Source organism: Prunus dulcis, chromosome 2 (genome assembly GCF_902201215.1).
Source record: "Prunus dulcis chromosome 2, ALMONDv2, whole genome shotgun sequence".
NCBI classification, from domain to species: domain Eukaryota; kingdom Viridiplantae; phylum Streptophyta; class Magnoliopsida; order Rosales; family Rosaceae; genus Prunus; species Prunus dulcis.
Window position 1 is genome coordinate 24,979,383 of NC_047651.1, and position 16,806 is coordinate 24,996,188.

Genomic DNA, 16,806 nt, shown 5'->3' on the forward strand with positions numbered 1-16,806 from the left:
TAGAAATTAATGACGTAATTGGTTACCTCCTGGTTTCAATCCCTAACTAGTTTGCTCTTTAACTTGAAAAATGGCTTCTCGCCTCGTAGACTGCTAAGAGTTGGAGCTCGCATTATTAGTTTTGGGAGCAAGGCTGGCAGTCTTTAGCGGGTTCTACAAATTGGGCCAACCTCATATATGTAGGCCCATTGCCTACACAATCAGAGACGAGCCTAAGTTGGTATATCAACAATCTGTAGATATCAGAGTGCTTAATATACACAAAAGAATTTCAAATGACAACAGGAAGGAAACCGAACAACCTGTTAAAAAAAACATTTACGGGTATATGTTTACCAAACCTTCGCCCATAGCCTAAAGGAGAAGAGGAAGCTTTATGCCTCTACTGCAGTTTGAAAAAGAACAACCTAAGGGATTACTCATTACCAAACCTCTTTGCCAAATTCTGCAAACTTTCCGTGGGATGAAATACAACTATACCAACAGTTTGGTTACCTACCATTTAATTCTGTGCTACAGAAATTTAAGACTTCTGAGCTAACCCCTAGCCAATAGCACATCCAAGTTGCTGAAACGACTGGCCGACGAAGTACCCTCTACCCGGGAAGTTTTTCTAGCATTTCTGTTGTCTTCCAGCTTCTGTGGATGCTCCCTCATAGCTACTTGATTCAGATGCACCAATGCAATCATGCTAACTGCCACCAAACCCGCGTTGCCAAGTATTCCACCCATATTATCCAATTTAAGGGATTTCTTCGCAAAATTGATACTTGAAATGAGAACTTTGATTATAATATTTGACCTCTTCCCTTCACAGACTTCCAATTTCTCAGCAGGACTGATTGGAGGACCATAAAGATTTTCAGGTGAAACGAAGCGACTTGCATCACAGACATCTCCCACAAAGGCAAGAGCTTCTTCAATAACTTGGTATTTCTTACCATGGTGTTCAGACAATCTCATTGCTAAAACAATACGGCTTTGCTCTAACCGTGCAATTGCAGCATCTCTCTCAGCCCGCTGCTGCACCTGCACAGTCTAAAAAAGAAAACAAATTGACATAAGCATACCTGAGCTGGTAACATGCGGAATATCAAAGTGCAATCCAAACAGAGAGTTTCACAAGCAAAACCACGCAGCAGTTGCAGAAACAGAGTATTTCGTCCTTTGAGCGATGCAACTGTCAGCAATACGCAACAAAGTCACAATATAACTTCAAATCATGGTTTTCAAAATTGAAGTTAAGGACTAATCCCCAACCACTTGACCTTAAGCACTCTTTAGGTAATGCAACAGGTTTGTCCCATGAAAACTTCCTACTCATGTACAATGTAACAGAGAAGCCACGTAATGGTCAGCAATCTTCATCACCATTTTTTTTAATCCCTTACTTATCATAATCTCGTTTGCTCTATGGAAACCATTAACAAACCTACGTGTCTCTAATCTCCACCGATCATATTTGGAATTACATTTGCCTCTGCACTAGTGTTCTGCTTTTTATTGCTCTATGCACAAATCTATATTCTATAGAAAGAAGGAACCCAAGCTGAACGGTTTTCATACTACATAAGCACTTAGCTAATTAGTACAGAATTTCAAATACTGCAACTGCATAAACCATATATTACACATTACTTTTGCTTCCTAATTTTTCATCTCTTTCATTTTCCCGGCAACCAAACAGAAACTAACCAAATTACACGCACCACCACCAAAAAAGCTAACAAATATCTTAAAATACTGAAATCAGAATGAGCCAGTATTTTATGTAAGCATTTATATATCCACTTGTCTAATTTCTATAATTAATTAATACAGCTCAAACGACTAGACGCAATCAAACATTTCGTCGCTTATTCTTCTATTTTCCTACGGTTTTCAAGTAAGCAAACGGAAATTAACAAGACAAGCCCTAGAAAGCCATGAACTTACATGGAAAAACTCGAGCTGGTCCTCCAGGTTCTCGAGCGCGGTCCGAATCGCATTGAGGCTCTTGGCCTCCCGAATCACCGAGTCATCGTCGTGGTCGTGTCGGAAGTCCTTCACGTAGACGTAGCCGGTTCGGTTCTCATCAACAGCGACGTCGTTGGCGTGCGGCTTCTTCTTGTCGGAACTTCTCAGGGCATTGACAGAGCTGAGGAAGTGAGCTCTCGAAATTGAGTGGATGGCGTCGCTGATCTTATCGTGCAGGTCCCAAATCTTCTCGAGCACCGCCTCAATATCTTCGATTTCCATGTCCCATTTCATGGAGGGAAATTTGGGGGAGAAGAGACTAATTTCTAGGGCTTCAATTTTCGGAGAGTGTGGTCCAGCTGAGACGGTTCGGGTTTCTTAGGTGTCACGGGTAAAGTGCGACACGTGGGAGTTGATGTAGCGCCAGCAACAAATAAAGTGCGCTGATACAGTACACACACCACTCTTTTATTCAAATGAGATGCGTACATCAACGGACAAACTAAGCCGTCCATTTTATAGCTATTTTTCGTGTTTTATGTCACACTTCTAGCATATGTTTCCTTCGGGGTTGTTTGATAATAATAGGGTGTTAGTTGGAATGGCCGATTTATTTGGTACTCTATTGTTCTCTAGTGGTTCAAACCCCCACAATACTAGTGTGGGAGTGTGTGAGTTTTTTCTCATTTCATTTCTTATTTAGAGGGGCTGTAATACACTAAATTCACACATACTACAATGATATTAGGACTCAAACCCATTACTTTTCATAAAGAAGCAATTGCTCAAAACCACTACACTAGTGGGTGCTTTGCACGGGCCGTTTAATTTAAATTCAATAGAAAAGTGGATTGTGATATTTATAAACAAGATAGTTTCTGTTAAGTTATTAGAATTGTAAGTTTTCGAATATTAATTAATCAATCATTTGCATAACCAATAAATCATTTGAGGGATGTAGTGAGGAGTTTGTGTATTGCGATCACACAACGGATCTTTACATTAGGTATATATAATAACATATGTTTTTGTAACTAAAGAATAGTGGCGGCCTAAAATAAGATCGATTCTTTAATAATGACTGTGTAGGTGTAGCAAACAAACATATATATAAGAACATTTTAATTTTCACTTCACTCTATGTTACATTCAGAAATACATGAAAGAAGGAAAATAAACAATATAAAAAACTCACCCCCACTCAAACTTTCTTTCACTTGGAATTTCACAGCACTTAATTAGCAGCTCTTATTTGTGCCTATAGGGCATGCTTCAGAGCAAATGACCCTAAATTTGCTCCATCGAGCTCATTTATTGATATATATATATCATAACCAAATAGTAAATACTTATTTAATTGATCGGCTTTGCTATAATTAAACCTTGTTAATTAACTACCTAGTCACTGATGATGAGTTGGTACCAGTCATCTGTGTTCCAGCTGTTTCTCCACCGCCATCCTCACCGGAGATCTCCTCCAACGACCTGCCTTTAGTCTCAGTGACCAAGAACGTGAAACAAAACCCTAGCATGTTCGTAAAAGCTAAGAAGAACATAGCCTTCTGGATATCTTTCGTTCCTTTACCCAAAGTATAGTTCTGCACCCCAAACGCACCCACCATGGCACCGGCCTTTCCAGCCGCCGCACTCAACGCGTGACACGTGGATCTGACCCTGGTAGGGAACAACTCAGCTGGAAGAACAAAAGTGGTGCTGTTTGGGCCGAAGTTGGCGAAGAAAAAGGTGAGACCATACAAGGTTGCAAACATGTACTTGTTGGTTGTGAGATAGTCATATTTGATGCCTATGATCAACATGAAGAAAGACATCATGAAGAACCCTACAAGTTGGATCTTGAACCTCCCGAGTTTCTCGATGAAGAAGACGGTGAACCAGTAACCAGGGAAAGTGCCGAAGAACGCAATCACAAACATGGCTCGTGAGGTCTCGAACATTTCTTGCAGAGCGTTAACCTCAACATCCTTATGTGTCAAACCCATTACCGGGAAAATGTCCTTTTGCGTTAGGTTTTGGCTGTAAAAGGCGATATCCAACAAGAACCAAGTGGTCATTGTACCTGATGAGGGTTTGAGAATTAATACATAAATAATAGGAAAATATCCAAAGTACCAAAAAAATATTGAAAATATGTTATATATAATATATCAGTTTAGGTCAGGCGATCAGTCCCTTTGGAGTGATTATATAATATTATAGTATTACAGTCACGTAGTAGTGATTATAGAATATTATAGTATTACAGTCACGTAGTAAATCTTATACACATGTTATAATATAAGTGAATATTTATTAATACTAATTCTTAAAATGAGGTAAAATAAACCATGTAGTCCCATATATTATAATATATCTACAAAATGTATCACATGACCATATTATTGTAGTATTCTATAATTTCTTGTCCCTTTGCATTAAAGTTTGAATTTCTCTCCCCGTATATTAGATTAATTTTAAAGTAAATTATCGATTCTATGAAAATTTAAAAACATATCAATTCGAAAATATACCTATTAGGTGACGTCCGTGGCGCCTATAGAACTCCATGGATAATAATGGGTACTCATTGGCAGCCTTGAATTGTGCCAACTTTTCTTGTTCAGCTTGGATTTCGATATCCAAAACCTTGCCCATGTCCGCGGCTGCTTGCTTGGCGTTTCCTTCAATCAAGGCAGTGTATCGACCTGTTTCGGGCATTTTCATCCGCCAGTAGTAAGTCACGATTGCCGGCAACGCCCCAATCATGAGCACAATCCGCCACAGATAGTCTGCCTGCGGCTGCGTTGACAAGACGTGCGCATAATCCGTAGGGCTGTCCTGGAACGCCGGTGCCGGGTAAAAGCTCAGAAAGATTCTCGACAAGACCATCGAAACCAGCCCTGCAAAAATGATCCCCACACCTTGCATTGCGAACACCGCCGCTATGAACGCGCCACGTGTCATTTTGTTGGCGTATTCAGACATAATCGTGGCGGAAAGGGGATAGTCTCCCCCTATCCCAAACCCTAGCCAAAACCTGAAGAAACACAAGGTGGTCATCACAGCGGGTGCTGAGGAGCCAAACGACAGGCCTGAGCAAATGGCGCAAATGACCATCATGATGAGGGTGACCCCGTAAACCTTCTTGCGGCCTAGCTTGTCACCGAGCCACCCGAACACGAGTTGGCCAGATAGGGTGCCGACTAGGGCCACGCCGATCACGATGTTGTTGACATGCGGAGGGAGCTTTCCGGGCACTTTTGAGTCAGGGTTGAAGTAGTAAAGACGACCGAGAAGCTTAGAGACAGTGGAGATGCAGAAGAGGTCGTAGGCGTCGGTGAAGAAGCCCATGCCGGCGATGACAATGGCGGTTACGTGGTACCATTGCGTCCGAGCTGAGTCCAGTGCATTCAGCACGGCTAGGGCCATTTTCGTAATTAAGTTGCTGCTGCTGCCTTAGATGGTTGTGGTTGCTGCTGGTGTAGGACTAGATGATCATCATGATTTTATAGGGAAATATAATTAGTAGGAATTATTAATGATTGTTATGGGATGGCTAAGGATTACAATGACGGACGTTTAGACCTAGGCTGTGAGAGAACTACAAGAAATCACAAAGGGTACGTATCAAGGATATTCTACACATATGCTTTTATGCTTACATTATTGTAATTAATAATTAAGGGTTTATTCTAATTAAGATTATGGTTTAATTTTAATAAATTAATCGCGATGTTGTAAGCTCAAATGCAATGGATTAATATATTTCTTTATATTTTCTTTTACAATTAATGGTAACATATTATTTGGGAGATGGAAGTTATTGGCTGGTTGTGGCATGGCATCCAAGGAGATGAAATTTATCTTCAACAACGTAGACAAACCCATCAATGTTTGGGGTTTGTTGTTGGTATGTAGGCTAGCTGTGAATTATGTTAGTGGCTTGTCAATATGCTTTCATTAATTAGTATTTAACATTGGAATTCTGCATTGGCAATTTGGCATGGTCTTGAAATTACACTAGCTAGCTAGGTGTTTGCTTGTCTCTGTCCGAGAAATTGGCATTCTTGAAAATTATGTGGGTTGACAGTTTTGTATTGTATGCACATTGTCGTTGGTTAATTTGGTCGAAGAAATATGCTGTGCATCTTTCGTTAAAAAACAAGGTCATAATCCTTTCGTCCAAAAAAAAAAAAAAACGTGGTCATAATCCTAAAGGAAGAAAGGGTCATAATCAATATGACTTGATGGGTTTAAAAAGGAAAATCTGATATTTGGTTTTCGTATTTGTTTATGGATATATTATGAATTTTGCAGATGTGGGTTAGACCAGTTGGCCATAACAGTGAGTTTGCCGTCTTATACCTAATGTCAAGTCTCCCTTTTCTGTAAATTAGATTAATTTGGGATAATTTTGACTATTTATATTATGAGATTTTATTATCACTTAAAAAAGTTATTCTACACTCATTCTTAATGAAAAAACAAAAGAATAAGGAGTTCAATATTATTATTTTGGGGGTGTCAATAACAATTTATTAATGAAATATTTTTAAATTTGATTTATATGTTCAACTTTTTTAGTTTCCAGGTAATCAAAATCTATCTATTGGATGAAAAATAATAAAATGGAAAGATTGACCTATGGTCCAAATAAAAGAAAACCAAAATTCTAATAATTTGGAAATTAAAATGTAACTTTGCTTGCTTGGTGTTATTCCACGCCGTGAGTCGCGCCACGTCGCACTCACAATAGAAAGCCCTAGAAGAAGTTGAACAACGGCTCCCAAACAAGAAATAGGGCCCTGTTTGTTTCCACCAAAATCAAATCAGGCTAAGTTAAAATTTCAAACTCACCAGTGTAAAGAAATATAATAATAAAAATATTACACTCCTTCCTTTCCCGAAGTTTCATGAGCTTTTATTTTTATTTTAATTTTTTTAAGTTGTAATTTTGGTGAGTATATAATCAGTTTTTTTCACCAGTAGTAGGTTTACCACCAAAAAGAGTCGCTTTCAGAAACGCTGACAAACGTGGCCCTCACAAAGGACACGAAGCTGATACGCTTCTTCTCCCTTTCCTCTCCTGTAGCCCGCCTTAGTTTATGGTCAGCCTTTCCTCCTTCTCCAAGCAATTTTGAAAACAAATTTGTATTATTTTTTATTTCATGTTCTTTTGTTTCCAATTTTTTATTTAAAAAAAGATAAAGAAATTAAATTTTGTCAGATTGCAATTGATCAGAGATTGAGAGAGAGGCGCGAATAAGATGGTGGAGTTGGAGCGAGCCCAAAATCCATGGATGAGCACGGAGCAAACCCAGCGAGTTGGGATTGACGGTAGAGATTTGTCGAGTCCGGAATCGACGACTACGGATAGAGATGGGGTGGAATTCTCTGCCGCACAGCCTCCCAGTTCAAGCTACAATAACACGTCCGACTGGCAATTGGGCATTGCCGAGCGAGCTTTATCGGCAGCCGGTGCCGCTTTTTTATCCGCAATTATCGTCAATCCTCTTGACGTCGTCAAGGTACGTGCTTTTGTTTCTAGTAGTGCTCTGTTTGGTTTCCGACGAAGTGTGAGAGAGAGAGAGAGAGGAAAAGTAAAATTAAACCGACATTAGGGAAAAACTGAAAGCGTTTGAAGTTTAGATATTTCGGTCAAATGGGACTTAGAATCTACCGAAATTGAGAAGGGCTCTTATGATGAATATCTTGGTTGATCTCCTTGGTGTGCATTTTATCTCTCTTAGTTGCTATTAATATGATGCATTTATTGTATTTAGCAAACGTTTATATGAAAGCTGCCTATTGGAAGCATGCACTGAGAAAATGTTCTTGTATTTTTATCTTATTACAGACAAGGTTGCAAGCTCAGGCAGCTGGAGTTCCTTACTCGCATCCACTAAGTAATGTCACAAGTCGAATGGCATATTTTGGGCCAAGCATGGTATGAATGCGATACTTCTCTGTCCTTTTTTTCTGTTGTAGAGGATTGGATTCTTTAACCTTTGTTGAGGCTGCTTATGTTTTTACATATCATGCAAGTCTACATGGGATTGCTCTAAACGGAAAATGAGAATGTGTGATACATACACCGCCTAGGGTGGTTGATAGACCATACTACCGAGTCACGTGATAAGTTGTGTTGATTATTGCATTGATGTCTAGACATGAGTCGTTAAAATTGGTTGGTTTCTGTAAGTAGCTCACAGTTAGAACTTTGAGTGGGATTAGGAGCATGGGGAGTTATATGGATGCATTATCTGCCTGAGAGGCTGAGACATGGGGAGTTACATTGTCTCTGCTTGGATTTTTCTTCTTCTTTCTGTTGGTTTCAGGGAAATATTTAGACCTCTAAACTACCTACATAGTAGGTTTCAACTTTTTTTCACTAATACTTTATGGTGTAGACAAGTGGCTGTGTTTTTGGGTACCTTCATATGTTACTAGCTAATGAATTATATGCTATATATGTTTAATAAATGTATCCCTTCACAATCAGGAAGGTTCTTTACTGACCGTTTTGGCTCTTTGATATTTGGCTTAATGTTGATCTCTGCCAGTATTTGGGCCATTAATTTTGTTTCATTTTATGTGTGCTCAGTTGTTTGCAGATCTAAGGTGTTCACCATCGTGCACACATGCTGGAATTCAGGGTACTGTATCAATTTGTCCTCCTGATTGTTTTAAATACAAAGGCACATTGGATGTCTTCTACAAAATCATTCGACAGGTTGGTCGGTTTTGTCTTGCCGTTTTAAGTGTATACTGTGCCGAATTTTCATGAAAATGAAAACTGTAGTTACAAGCACGCACTACTCGTTTATTTCATGATTATATTGCTTCGTTAGTTTAAAGTATGAAATGTATGCATGGTGCTTATCTATGTATAACATTGCCATGGTTAGTCAGTGAAAACACGTGCTCCTCTACATTATGCTGTCTACCGATGCAATAGGTGTTTGTCTATCATTTTGATTTTGGAGTGTGATATCACAGGAAGGATTTTCAAGGCTATGGAGAGGCACAAATGCAGGATTAGCCTTGGCTGTTCCAACAGTAAGCTTCTAATTCTGCTCAGGTCTGAGTTTGGTTTTTGCTGGGGCATGTGATTGCTCTTTCATTTACGTGTCTCCCCTTTTTGTTGATCAGGTGGGGATTTACCTACCATGCTATGACATATTTCGCAACTGGTTAGAGGAATTCACTGCCCATAATGCTCCAAGTACGACTGCTTATGTCCCTCTAGTTGCTGGCTCCTTGGCACGCTCGTTAGCTTGTGCAACTTGCTATCCTATTGAACTTGCTAGAACTCGCATGCAGGTAGTTTAGAGGTTAAAAATTCATTTTATGGTTAATTTTGTTCTGTTTTGATGGTTTAAATTGATTTTAGATGTTGTGTAAGATATGTTTGGTAGGTTATGTTATTTTGACAAGTTTCACACTTGACAGGCTCTGAGAGCAGAGGCGTGGAGGTTCTTATTTTTATTTATTTAATTTAATTGTTTTTGAAAAATGTTAATAGGCATTCAAAGTCATACAAAATGGTAGGAAGCCTCCTGGTGTTTTGAAGACTTTATTTGGTGTCCTGTCTCATGTCAAGACCACTAGTAACGTTCAGAATTGTAAGTACATTCTTCTGATAGTTTGACCTTGGATTGGTTCTTTGAGTTCTGTAAATTTATGGTGGATGCTTGTTATTTTCCCATTATTCTAATAGAAGTCAAATTGTGCGGCACAATAAGCAAATGCATCCCAGCAGTTATTAGGAAATCAGATGGTTTGCTATATGATATTTAGCAGGACACCCACTCATTACTTTTCCATGAACACAAATTAAGATTTGAGGAGTAGAGGCACCCCTCATTATGGTTTTCAGTGCAGTTTGGCGTTTTGGATCCAGAATTAAATTTTGTGTGAAGTAAACGATTTTGATATACTCTCTGTTCTAACAGTGCAAGGCTATCGTGTCCTGTGGACGGGTATGGGAGCACAACTTGCTCGTGATGTTCCCTTCTCAGCAATCTGTTGGTCAACCCTTGAGCCAGTATGGATTCATTCTTCTGATTACTTATTCCTTTTATCATTGTTTTGTCCACATTTATTTTTTTCCAGCAATTATTTCAATAACAATTCCTTTTCTGTCTGAGCAGCTCAGGAGAAAACTTCTTGGTCTAGTCGGTGATGAAGCCAATGCAGTCAGTGTCCTTGGAGCAAATTTTTCTGCTGCTTTTGTTGCAGGAAGCCTTGCTGCTGCAGCCACGTGTCCATTGGATGTTGCAAAAACACGAAGGCAGATAGAGGTATTTTTCTTCTCTCTCTATTCCATTCTGAATCGATCTCTTGATAACCCATAGAAGGAAAAAAAAAGTAAAGAGAAAGAGTTTGATCCTTTTCCCAAACTATTTTTGAAAATGGACTAGATGAACGTAAAGGAGAATTAGCATGCATGTTGCACTTTGTTTATGAAATGGAGTGTCGCTTAGTATTTTAGGTATTGTACTTCTTTGTATATTTGTACTCTGTTCTTATGAACATTTTTCTTTTGGAAAATAAAAATCAGAACGATCCAGTCAGGGCATTGAAAATGACAACAAGGCAAACACTAATGGAGATTTGGAGGTATCCTTCTAATACATAAATTTCAGTGATAGGCATGTAGATCTTTCCTAGTAATGCACTTATATTGATATTTGCTTTGGGACAGGGGTGGAGGGCTGAAGGGACTGTTCATGGGAGTTGGTCCTCGTGTTGGCCGTGCAGGCCCTTCTGTTGGGATTGTGGTTTCCTTCTATGAAGTCGTTAAGTATGTTCTTCATCAGCGGTATTCAACTTCATGACAGAGGTGGATCCGTGTCTTCTCCTTTTTTTGATCCTTCCATGGTGTCCTTTGATGCAGTGTCCAGTGACTTGGCATAGGGTAAGGAAAACGATTTTGATATGGAAGATCTGCTACCAGTTTTTGTAGATACAATAGCTTTCCAGATGACAAATGTTTTAATCTTTTTCTTGGCCTGCAAGTGCAGGATTGAACCTCTTTTCACCCAATTTTGGTTCACTTTTTTCGCTCAGTTTTGAGAAGAAATTTTGTTACGTTTAGGTCGTTCCCTTGTTTTTTTTTTTTTTGAGAGTTCATCTCAGTTGGTAGATTATGTCGAATAATCTGCTTGATCTGCCTCTTGTTCTCTTTTGGTGTCAAATAAAGCAATAGTATTTCTTTTTGTCATTTTTTTGGTATTGCAGCAGGATTTGGCCAAAACGTTCAGTGCTTCTTGAACACTCCTCCCTCCCACCCTCCAATTTTTATTTTTTTTAAAATTTATTTAAAAAGAAGGTAAAATCCTAGAATTTCTTGGACAAAAGAAAAAAACCAAAAAATCTCGTGGCACTCATTCAGCCCGTCGAGAAAATGAGCAATCCGAATCCTGGTAATGTCTATGCTTTGTTTCTCAATTTCATCATTTCCATTTTTAAATTTCAAGTTTATGTATTAAAATTGAGAAGGAGGCAAGGCAAGAAATTATCCAAATTAATGTACATAGTAACTAGAGAAGTGTTTCTGATAGAATCAAACCAAGAAAAGAGAAGCAAGGAATCCTCCAAATTAATGAGATTTATCCAATACTTGGAATATTCAACAAGATTTAACCTGACGAAATTAATAAATTTACCCCATACCACATCACACCCACCCTAAATTTAAAACACCTAGCGTGGGCAATGGTTTGTATATATGTATGCTGCTGGTTGCTTCCTTTACCTTCTGGTTCTTTGCATCTCATAACTCAGATGATTGATTATTCAGTGGATGAGATATGTGAGAACTAATGCCAGCACCATTAGAACGTATGCTACCCCTTGGTCTATTGCCGTGCCTGCAAAAATACACATAAACAATTCATTTAGCAATCCCCATAACCTTTCCATTCGTTTCCAAATTAAAACACCAAAAAGAAATGCAAATGTTGGTTAGGTGAGCTAAGGCAGAGTGTCTCCTCCCTTGCACCCGATTTCGATTCATTCTCCGTACATTAAAATCGAAATATATGAGAGCAATGCTTTTTTTTTATTTTTGAGGAAGCTTTACCATCGCTTGTTGGAGCTGGAGCCGGAGCCAACCCGGTTGCATGAGCCATGGGCAAAACGACAGCGAAAAAGAGAAGGACAATTGCAACCACTCCAAATGACGATGCATTAATCACTGCCATTTTTCTCCCTTTCTTCCTCCTCCTCCTCCTCCTCCTCCTCCTCCTCCTCTCTTTGTTACGTTACGTAGAGAAAGAGAGAGAGAGAAAGAGGAGGGAGAAAAGCTTAGTGCTCAACAAAATGATAATAAATATGAGACACAGAGAGAGACCAATAAAATGGCTCAAAGGGAAGACCCAAGGGTGGGGGAATTGTGGATCAACAAACGTATGGCTTTTATAGCCATCTATCTATCTATGTGCATGGCAAAGTTGTGGGGTCAGCCCGCATCTTTAGGGGACCCACCAACCCATATGTTTTCTTTTTCTGTTTCTCAATCAATTTCCTAAATTTAAAAAGATGTTTGTTAATTATGCGTTTTGTGTTGATGATGTAGTTTGATTTGTAAAACTAATAATACGTTTACCAGCCAGTTATATTGACAGCATTAGCATGCATGAATTGTTATGATTCTAATATTGTTTGGATAAAAAACAACCTCTTCATTTGCTGCTGAGCCTTTCTTTTCAGAGCAATGCAAAGTAATTACAAGAAAGAGGCAACACAGAAATCAGCAAAACACACATATATGAAACATTACGAGAGGAGAAGGCAGCTAGCTAAGATGATATAGAAAATATTTTATTAATGCCGTGGTAGCTAGAAGAAGAAGAAGAAGTGATTTTATTTAGTGAGGCCAAAGGAAAGCTCCCATGGCAAATTTCTTCTTGTGCTCCACACTTCCAACAACTGGAAGGCCGTATTCAGACAGAAGGCGGTCGAGCTTCCATTCAGGCATGCTGTCGTAGTCGGCTTTTGAATAGTTTGGGTAGTGCAATGGCATTTTAAAGAAGTCCCCTTGCTGCTGCTTCCCTTCATCGTCTCTTCCTCTTCCCACTTCAAACCTAGTAGCTGACTCCATCTCTCTCTCTCTCTCTCTCTCTCTCTCTCTCAAACTTGATGGATGATGGCCTTTTTGTAAGTGGAGCTCCAATTAATGAGAGAAACTCAGAAACTGGACTGTTGAGTGTAGAGAAAGCCAAAGGGTGAAAACTAGTAAAAAATTCTTTAATTCATATTAGAACGATTCAATTCTTGAAAGATTACAAAAACGTCAACTCTTACAATTAAGTTTGTCAACAATGCTCATGTATCTTCATTTTTCAAAAGACAAGCCAAAATCTAATAATTTAGTTGTTCGGGGTAGTTGCAGATTGTCACCAACTACAATCTCATTTTCCATATTTCCAACGGCTTGTCTGCCACGTGGCAATTAACCCATATTAGCAGGTAGCATGTAGTTGCACAGAAACAACAGGAAAGAAGGAAGAGCTAGCATGCTTGTCTGCCAATTCTTGGCATTGATTTAAGGACACCAAAGCAGTTGAAAATTATGTGCTTCAATGCATAAATATGAAAAGGACAATTTTTCATAGGTTCCTAGTTATATTGTTATATACAACACAACCATGATCAAAAACCAAAAGGACTGTCATATATGTACAAACATTTGGTAACCCTTCTCTCATTTCATCTCATCTTATGTCATCCCTCTCGCAGAGACCATCAGAATGATGGGAGAAACAGAGGATCCTCTTTGTTATTGTAGATCTCGAACAGTTGCTTAGAGTAACGACTTGCCAATGTTCTACATTGTTCGATGCCCCTTGGGTCATACTCCTTCAACTCCTTCACTGTTTTGTTCACATCTCCATTTGGGTCTCCACCAGTGAGAAACTCGGCCAACACAGAGCCCCTATAAAAATGGTGAACAGAAAATTCATCAACAATTTAGTTGACAAACACACAGAAAGCAAAAATCTATTCCAGATATCATCACATCTTGAAAATGGATAAGAAATATGTCAAATGATACCTAAACAAATAGTTAGACAAGAAGTAGGATCTGAAAAGTCAAATATTATGCGTTCAAATTCTCACCTGAGAGCGTCGAACTTGCTAAAACCACGATAATTGTTACACAATGATCCCTTGCTAATTTTTTCTTCACATGTCTGCTGTCTATAAAGAGCACATACAGCCTTCATGCACAGATATGGATCCTTACCAAATGCAGCAAGCATGTCTGCCTCAAACTCCCACTTCGATTTATGATTTTTGTTCCTCTGAAATTTCGATAGGATCTCATCAAAGTTCACATTATCATCTGAGGAATCTTCCGACTCGGTAGAAGCATCATTACCTTTAGAATCATCAGAACTATTCACAATAAATCCACCCAAGCTTTCACCTTCACTATCCGACCCAACCTCTTCCAATAATTCATCATCTTCAACATCCTTGTTCGAATAGTTTCTTTCTGCCCCACCTCCTTCCCCACATTTTCTCAACCTAACGAGACGCCGCCTTCGAGGGGTAGCAGCACCCGTGGCATTGTCAACCACCGAAGCAGATCCTACTTGGTCATGTATTTTTTCCTGAAGATGCATTTTCTTGCGTTTTCTGATCGGAATATTATCATCACTACTTTCCGAGTCACTAGTAACAATATTAGAAGCACGCTTTCTTTTGGGTGTTGAGGCAAGCAGAAAGGCCTCATTGCTATCATCAGTATCTTCCTCAACATTACGGTCAGTATCTGTCTGCTTTATACAGTTTTTGATAGTCATATCTTTTTCACAACCCACAGTTTCTCCTAATACAGAACGCAATGAAATGCAAACCCCTTTGGTTCCCTTATCATCAGTAGGCAAAAGTGTATGGCAATGAGTAATATTAAGTTCATCATCACTGTCACTAATATTAATGACACTGAGAGAAGAAGGTACACCACCACCAGGCGTAGATGGAGCCATCTTCTTGCAAGGACTCCCATCTTCCTCAAATTTTAGCTGCTTCCTAGCTTGTCTACTGTTAGTATATTCCACACAGACACCTTTCTTCTCTTCCTTAATACCATCACGATGCTTACATAGTGTGCCATCGGGAGGAGAGCCTGCATTACTTAAAACAAATTGTTATGTACCAAAGAAACAACTTTATAGGAGCATAACTGCATTCGTTAGGCAATGTGAAAACGTATATATATACTGGCCTCAAAGTTATTTGAAACAAAAAGACACATTCTCCCTTCATGAATACTGGACTCAAAATTACATTTGAAAATCAAACATAAACACACATGTAAACATTGCGTTCCATTTACTAAGAATCATTTGAACACAAATCAGAAAAGTTTCTCATAGAGGAGAGATGCTAAGGGTCAACCACTTAAGAACATAGCAGTTATATGAGTCAATCCTAACAATATGGGCACTTCTCCACAGCTAATGCCCATATCCAATTAGGACTTTGCACAAAAAATTGAGTAATTACAAATTTGAGCATATTTCATACCTGCTGACTGCAGATCGCAGATCCCTTTACCAAGGGAGTGACATGTAGAGCCAACATCCACCAAATCCACAACTATATCTTTGTCTCTCGAACATTCCAAGTCTCTTTCAACATGCAATCCATCCTCAAGTTTAATCCTTTTATTCGGTTGTGTAGTCCGGCTATCTTCAGGAGAATTCACATTTGGTGATCCATCCTCAAGTCTAATCCTTTCAGCCAAGGGAACTTTCCCACCTTTCAAGACTAAATTATTGTCCAACTTTAAGATCCCCAATTCCAATTCTCCGAATTTTTCCTTCCAAGCCTCAACCTCATTCTCAGCCTTTTTCTTCTCACACTCCAATACTTTGTTCTCAATCATAAGCTGAAAGACCTTATCTTCCTCCCACTTATCCTCTGTCAGATCGACAATTCGCTCCGTCCCCTTTTCTCCTCCAAAATATTTATTCTTTTCATCTCCGCCACTATTATCCTGCTCCTTAATTCCATCACTCTCTCTATTCAAAGCCTTAATCACTTCTTCCATAGCAAGCTTTTCGACTTCCAATGCCCTAAACTTGGCCTCAAGAGCTTCATACTCACTCTTCCTCTTTACAATCTCCGATTCTAACTCCACACACCTCTCTTCAGCGCCCTTACTCCTGTTGTCAAATTCACTAGTCCCACAACCTTCCAACTCATTTTCGCAAACAACCTCGTGCGTATCTTTACATTCCACGACCTCCATATTTCTCTAATCTACTAGAACAATTCTACTTTCAAAATCAAGCATTTCACCAAATAATCTCACCAGTTCCCGCTTACAAATACCTGAATTTAAAAATAAATAAAAAATCATCAAAACTTATACCATTCAGAGATTCAAGAATAGAGGCAAAAATAAAACAAAAGCTCCATTCTTTCCAGAAAGAATTATTACCTCTGCACTTTTAAGAAACACAATTCAGAACTTTTTTCTTTAATTAAAAAACAAAAACAAAAACAAAAACTGTGTTTTTGTTTCATTTCTTTTTCCGGGGAACCAAACAGAGAAGCAACCGAAAATGCATAGACCACTGTAACAAACAATAAAATGTAAACTTACAAGTTACAGCAGAAATTTCAACTGCAGCGTCGAAATCTCGCGATTGGAGCAGAGAATCTTTTAGGGTTTACTGATTCTGAGACAGAGTCTGTGAGAGCGGAAGTGTTTCAAACACACCACACAATACCATCAACGTCAGGGGACCGAGATATAACTGTAACACTGTGAGGTGGAGGCGCGAACTGCACGCCACGTGTCGAATTAGTGAAACGATGCGTTTTAGTGGA

The 16,806-nt window shown here is 39.0% G+C and overlaps 4 protein-coding genes across 8 annotated transcripts; 1 reads left to right on the plus strand and 3 right to left on the minus strand.

Moving 5' to 3' along the window:
• Positions 1 to 217: 217 nt before the first annotated feature.
• Positions 218 to 2,323, minus strand: LOC117620203 (plastid division protein PDV1). Of its 3 annotated transcripts, XM_034350342.1 has the most exons (3): positions 1,936 to 2,323; positions 1,133 to 1,180; positions 218 to 1,038 (listed from the first exon to the last, which is right to left on the minus strand). In XM_034350342.1, exons 1-3 carry the CDS (start codon positions 2,248 to 2,250, stop codon positions 538 to 540), a joined length of 864 nt encoding a protein of 287 aa, XP_034206233.1. In that variant the 5' UTR covers positions 2,251 to 2,323; the 3' UTR covers positions 218 to 537. The 3 variants fall into 3 exon arrangements, with proteins under 3 accessions (XP_034206233.1, XP_034206235.1, XP_034206234.1); XM_034350344.1 differs by lacking the exon at positions 1,133 to 1,180 and having other exon boundaries at positions 218 to 1,029; positions 1,936 to 2,322; XM_034350343.1 differs by lacking the exon at positions 1,133 to 1,180 and having other exon boundaries at positions 1,936 to 2,321.
• Positions 2,324 to 3,350: 1,027 nt separating this feature from the next.
• On the minus strand, positions 3,351 to 5,385 carry LOC117618454 (inorganic phosphate transporter 1-11-like). Its single transcript, XM_034348019.1, has 2 exons — positions 4,485 to 5,385; positions 3,351 to 4,033 (listed from the first exon to the last, which is right to left on the minus strand). Exons 1-2 carry the CDS (start codon positions 5,380 to 5,382, stop codon positions 3,351 to 3,353), a joined length of 1,581 nt encoding a protein of 526 aa, XP_034203910.1. The 5' UTR covers positions 5,383 to 5,385.
• A 1,390-nt stretch (positions 5,386 to 6,775) lies between these two features.
• Positions 6,776 to 11,179, plus strand: LOC117618666 (mitochondrial carrier protein MTM1). 3 transcript variants are annotated; one of them, XM_034348338.1, is made up of 11 exons: positions 6,776 to 7,061; positions 7,196 to 7,481; positions 7,811 to 7,900; positions 8,558 to 8,686; positions 8,953 to 9,012; positions 9,106 to 9,276; positions 9,479 to 9,578; positions 9,909 to 10,000; positions 10,107 to 10,256; positions 10,517 to 10,575; positions 10,661 to 11,179. In XM_034348338.1, exons 2-11 carry the CDS (start codon positions 7,221 to 7,223, stop codon positions 10,791 to 10,793), a joined length of 1,245 nt encoding a protein of 414 aa, XP_034204229.1. In that variant the 5' UTR covers positions 6,776 to 7,061; positions 7,196 to 7,220; the 3' UTR covers positions 10,794 to 11,179. The 3 variants fall into 3 exon arrangements, with proteins under 3 accessions (XP_034204229.1, XP_034204228.1, XP_034204230.1); XM_034348337.1 differs by having other exon boundaries at positions 6,777 to 7,061; positions 7,181 to 7,481; XM_034348339.1 differs by lacking the exons at positions 6,776 to 7,061; positions 7,196 to 7,481 and having other exon boundaries at positions 7,891 to 7,900; positions 8,517 to 8,686.
• Positions 11,180 to 13,522: 2,343 nt separating this feature from the next.
• On the minus strand, positions 13,523 to 16,692 carry LOC117620182. The gene is made up of 4 exons (XM_034350318.1): positions 16,580 to 16,692; positions 15,496 to 16,305; positions 14,080 to 15,094; positions 13,523 to 13,894 (listed from the first exon to the last, which is right to left on the minus strand). Exons 2-4 carry the CDS (start codon positions 16,220 to 16,222, stop codon positions 13,705 to 13,707), a joined length of 1,932 nt encoding a protein of 643 aa, XP_034206209.1. The 5' UTR covers positions 16,223 to 16,305; positions 16,580 to 16,692; the 3' UTR covers positions 13,523 to 13,704.
• Positions 16,693 to 16,806: the final 114 nt, after the last annotated feature.

Excerpts from the sequence above, each read along its gene's own strand:
- LOC117620203 (XM_034350342.1), bottom strand. The coding sequence starts at position 2,250 with ATGAAATGGGACATGGAAATCGAAGATATTGAGGCGGTGCTCGAGAAG. Across the intron at positions 1,181-1,935 it reads ACCAGCTCGAGTTTTTCCAT|TTGCATCGCTCAAAGGACGA; the intron begins GTAAGTTCATGG and ends TATTGCTGACAG. Across the intron at positions 1,039-1,132 it reads GTTTCTGCAACTGCTGCGTG|ACTGTGCAGGTGCAGCAGCG; the intron begins GTTTTGCTTGTG and ends TTTCTTTTTTAG.
- LOC117618454 (XM_034348019.1), bottom strand. The coding sequence starts at position 5,382 with ATGGCCCTAGCCGTGCTGAATGCACTGGACTCAGCTCGGACGCAATGG. Across the intron at positions 4,034-4,484 it reads CCACGGACGTCACCTAATAG|GTACAATGACCACTTGGTTC; the intron begins GTATATTTTCGA and ends AACCCTCATCAG.
- LOC117618666 (XM_034348338.1), top strand. The coding sequence starts at position 7,221 with ATGGTGGAGTTGGAGCGAGCCCAAAATCCATGGATGAGCACGGAGCAA. Across the intron at positions 9,013-9,105 it reads TAGCCTTGGCTGTTCCAACA|GTGGGGATTTACCTACCATG; the intron begins GTAAGCTTCTAA and ends TTTGTTGATCAG. Across the intron at positions 9,579-9,908 it reads CACTAGTAACGTTCAGAATT|TGCAAGGCTATCGTGTCCTG; the intron begins GTAAGTACATTC and ends CTGTTCTAACAG.
- LOC117620182 (XM_034350318.1), bottom strand. The coding sequence starts at position 16,222 with ATGGAGGTCGTGGAATGTAAAGATACGCACGAGGTTGTTTGCGAAAAT. Across the intron at positions 15,095-15,495 it reads CTGCGATCTGCAGTCAGCAG|GCTCTCCTCCCGATGGCACA; the intron begins GTATGAAATATG and ends TAAGTAATGCAG. Across the intron at positions 13,895-14,079 it reads AGCAAGTTCGACGCTCTCAG|GGGCTCTGTGTTGGCCGAGT; the intron begins GTGAGAATTTGA and ends CCATTTTTATAG.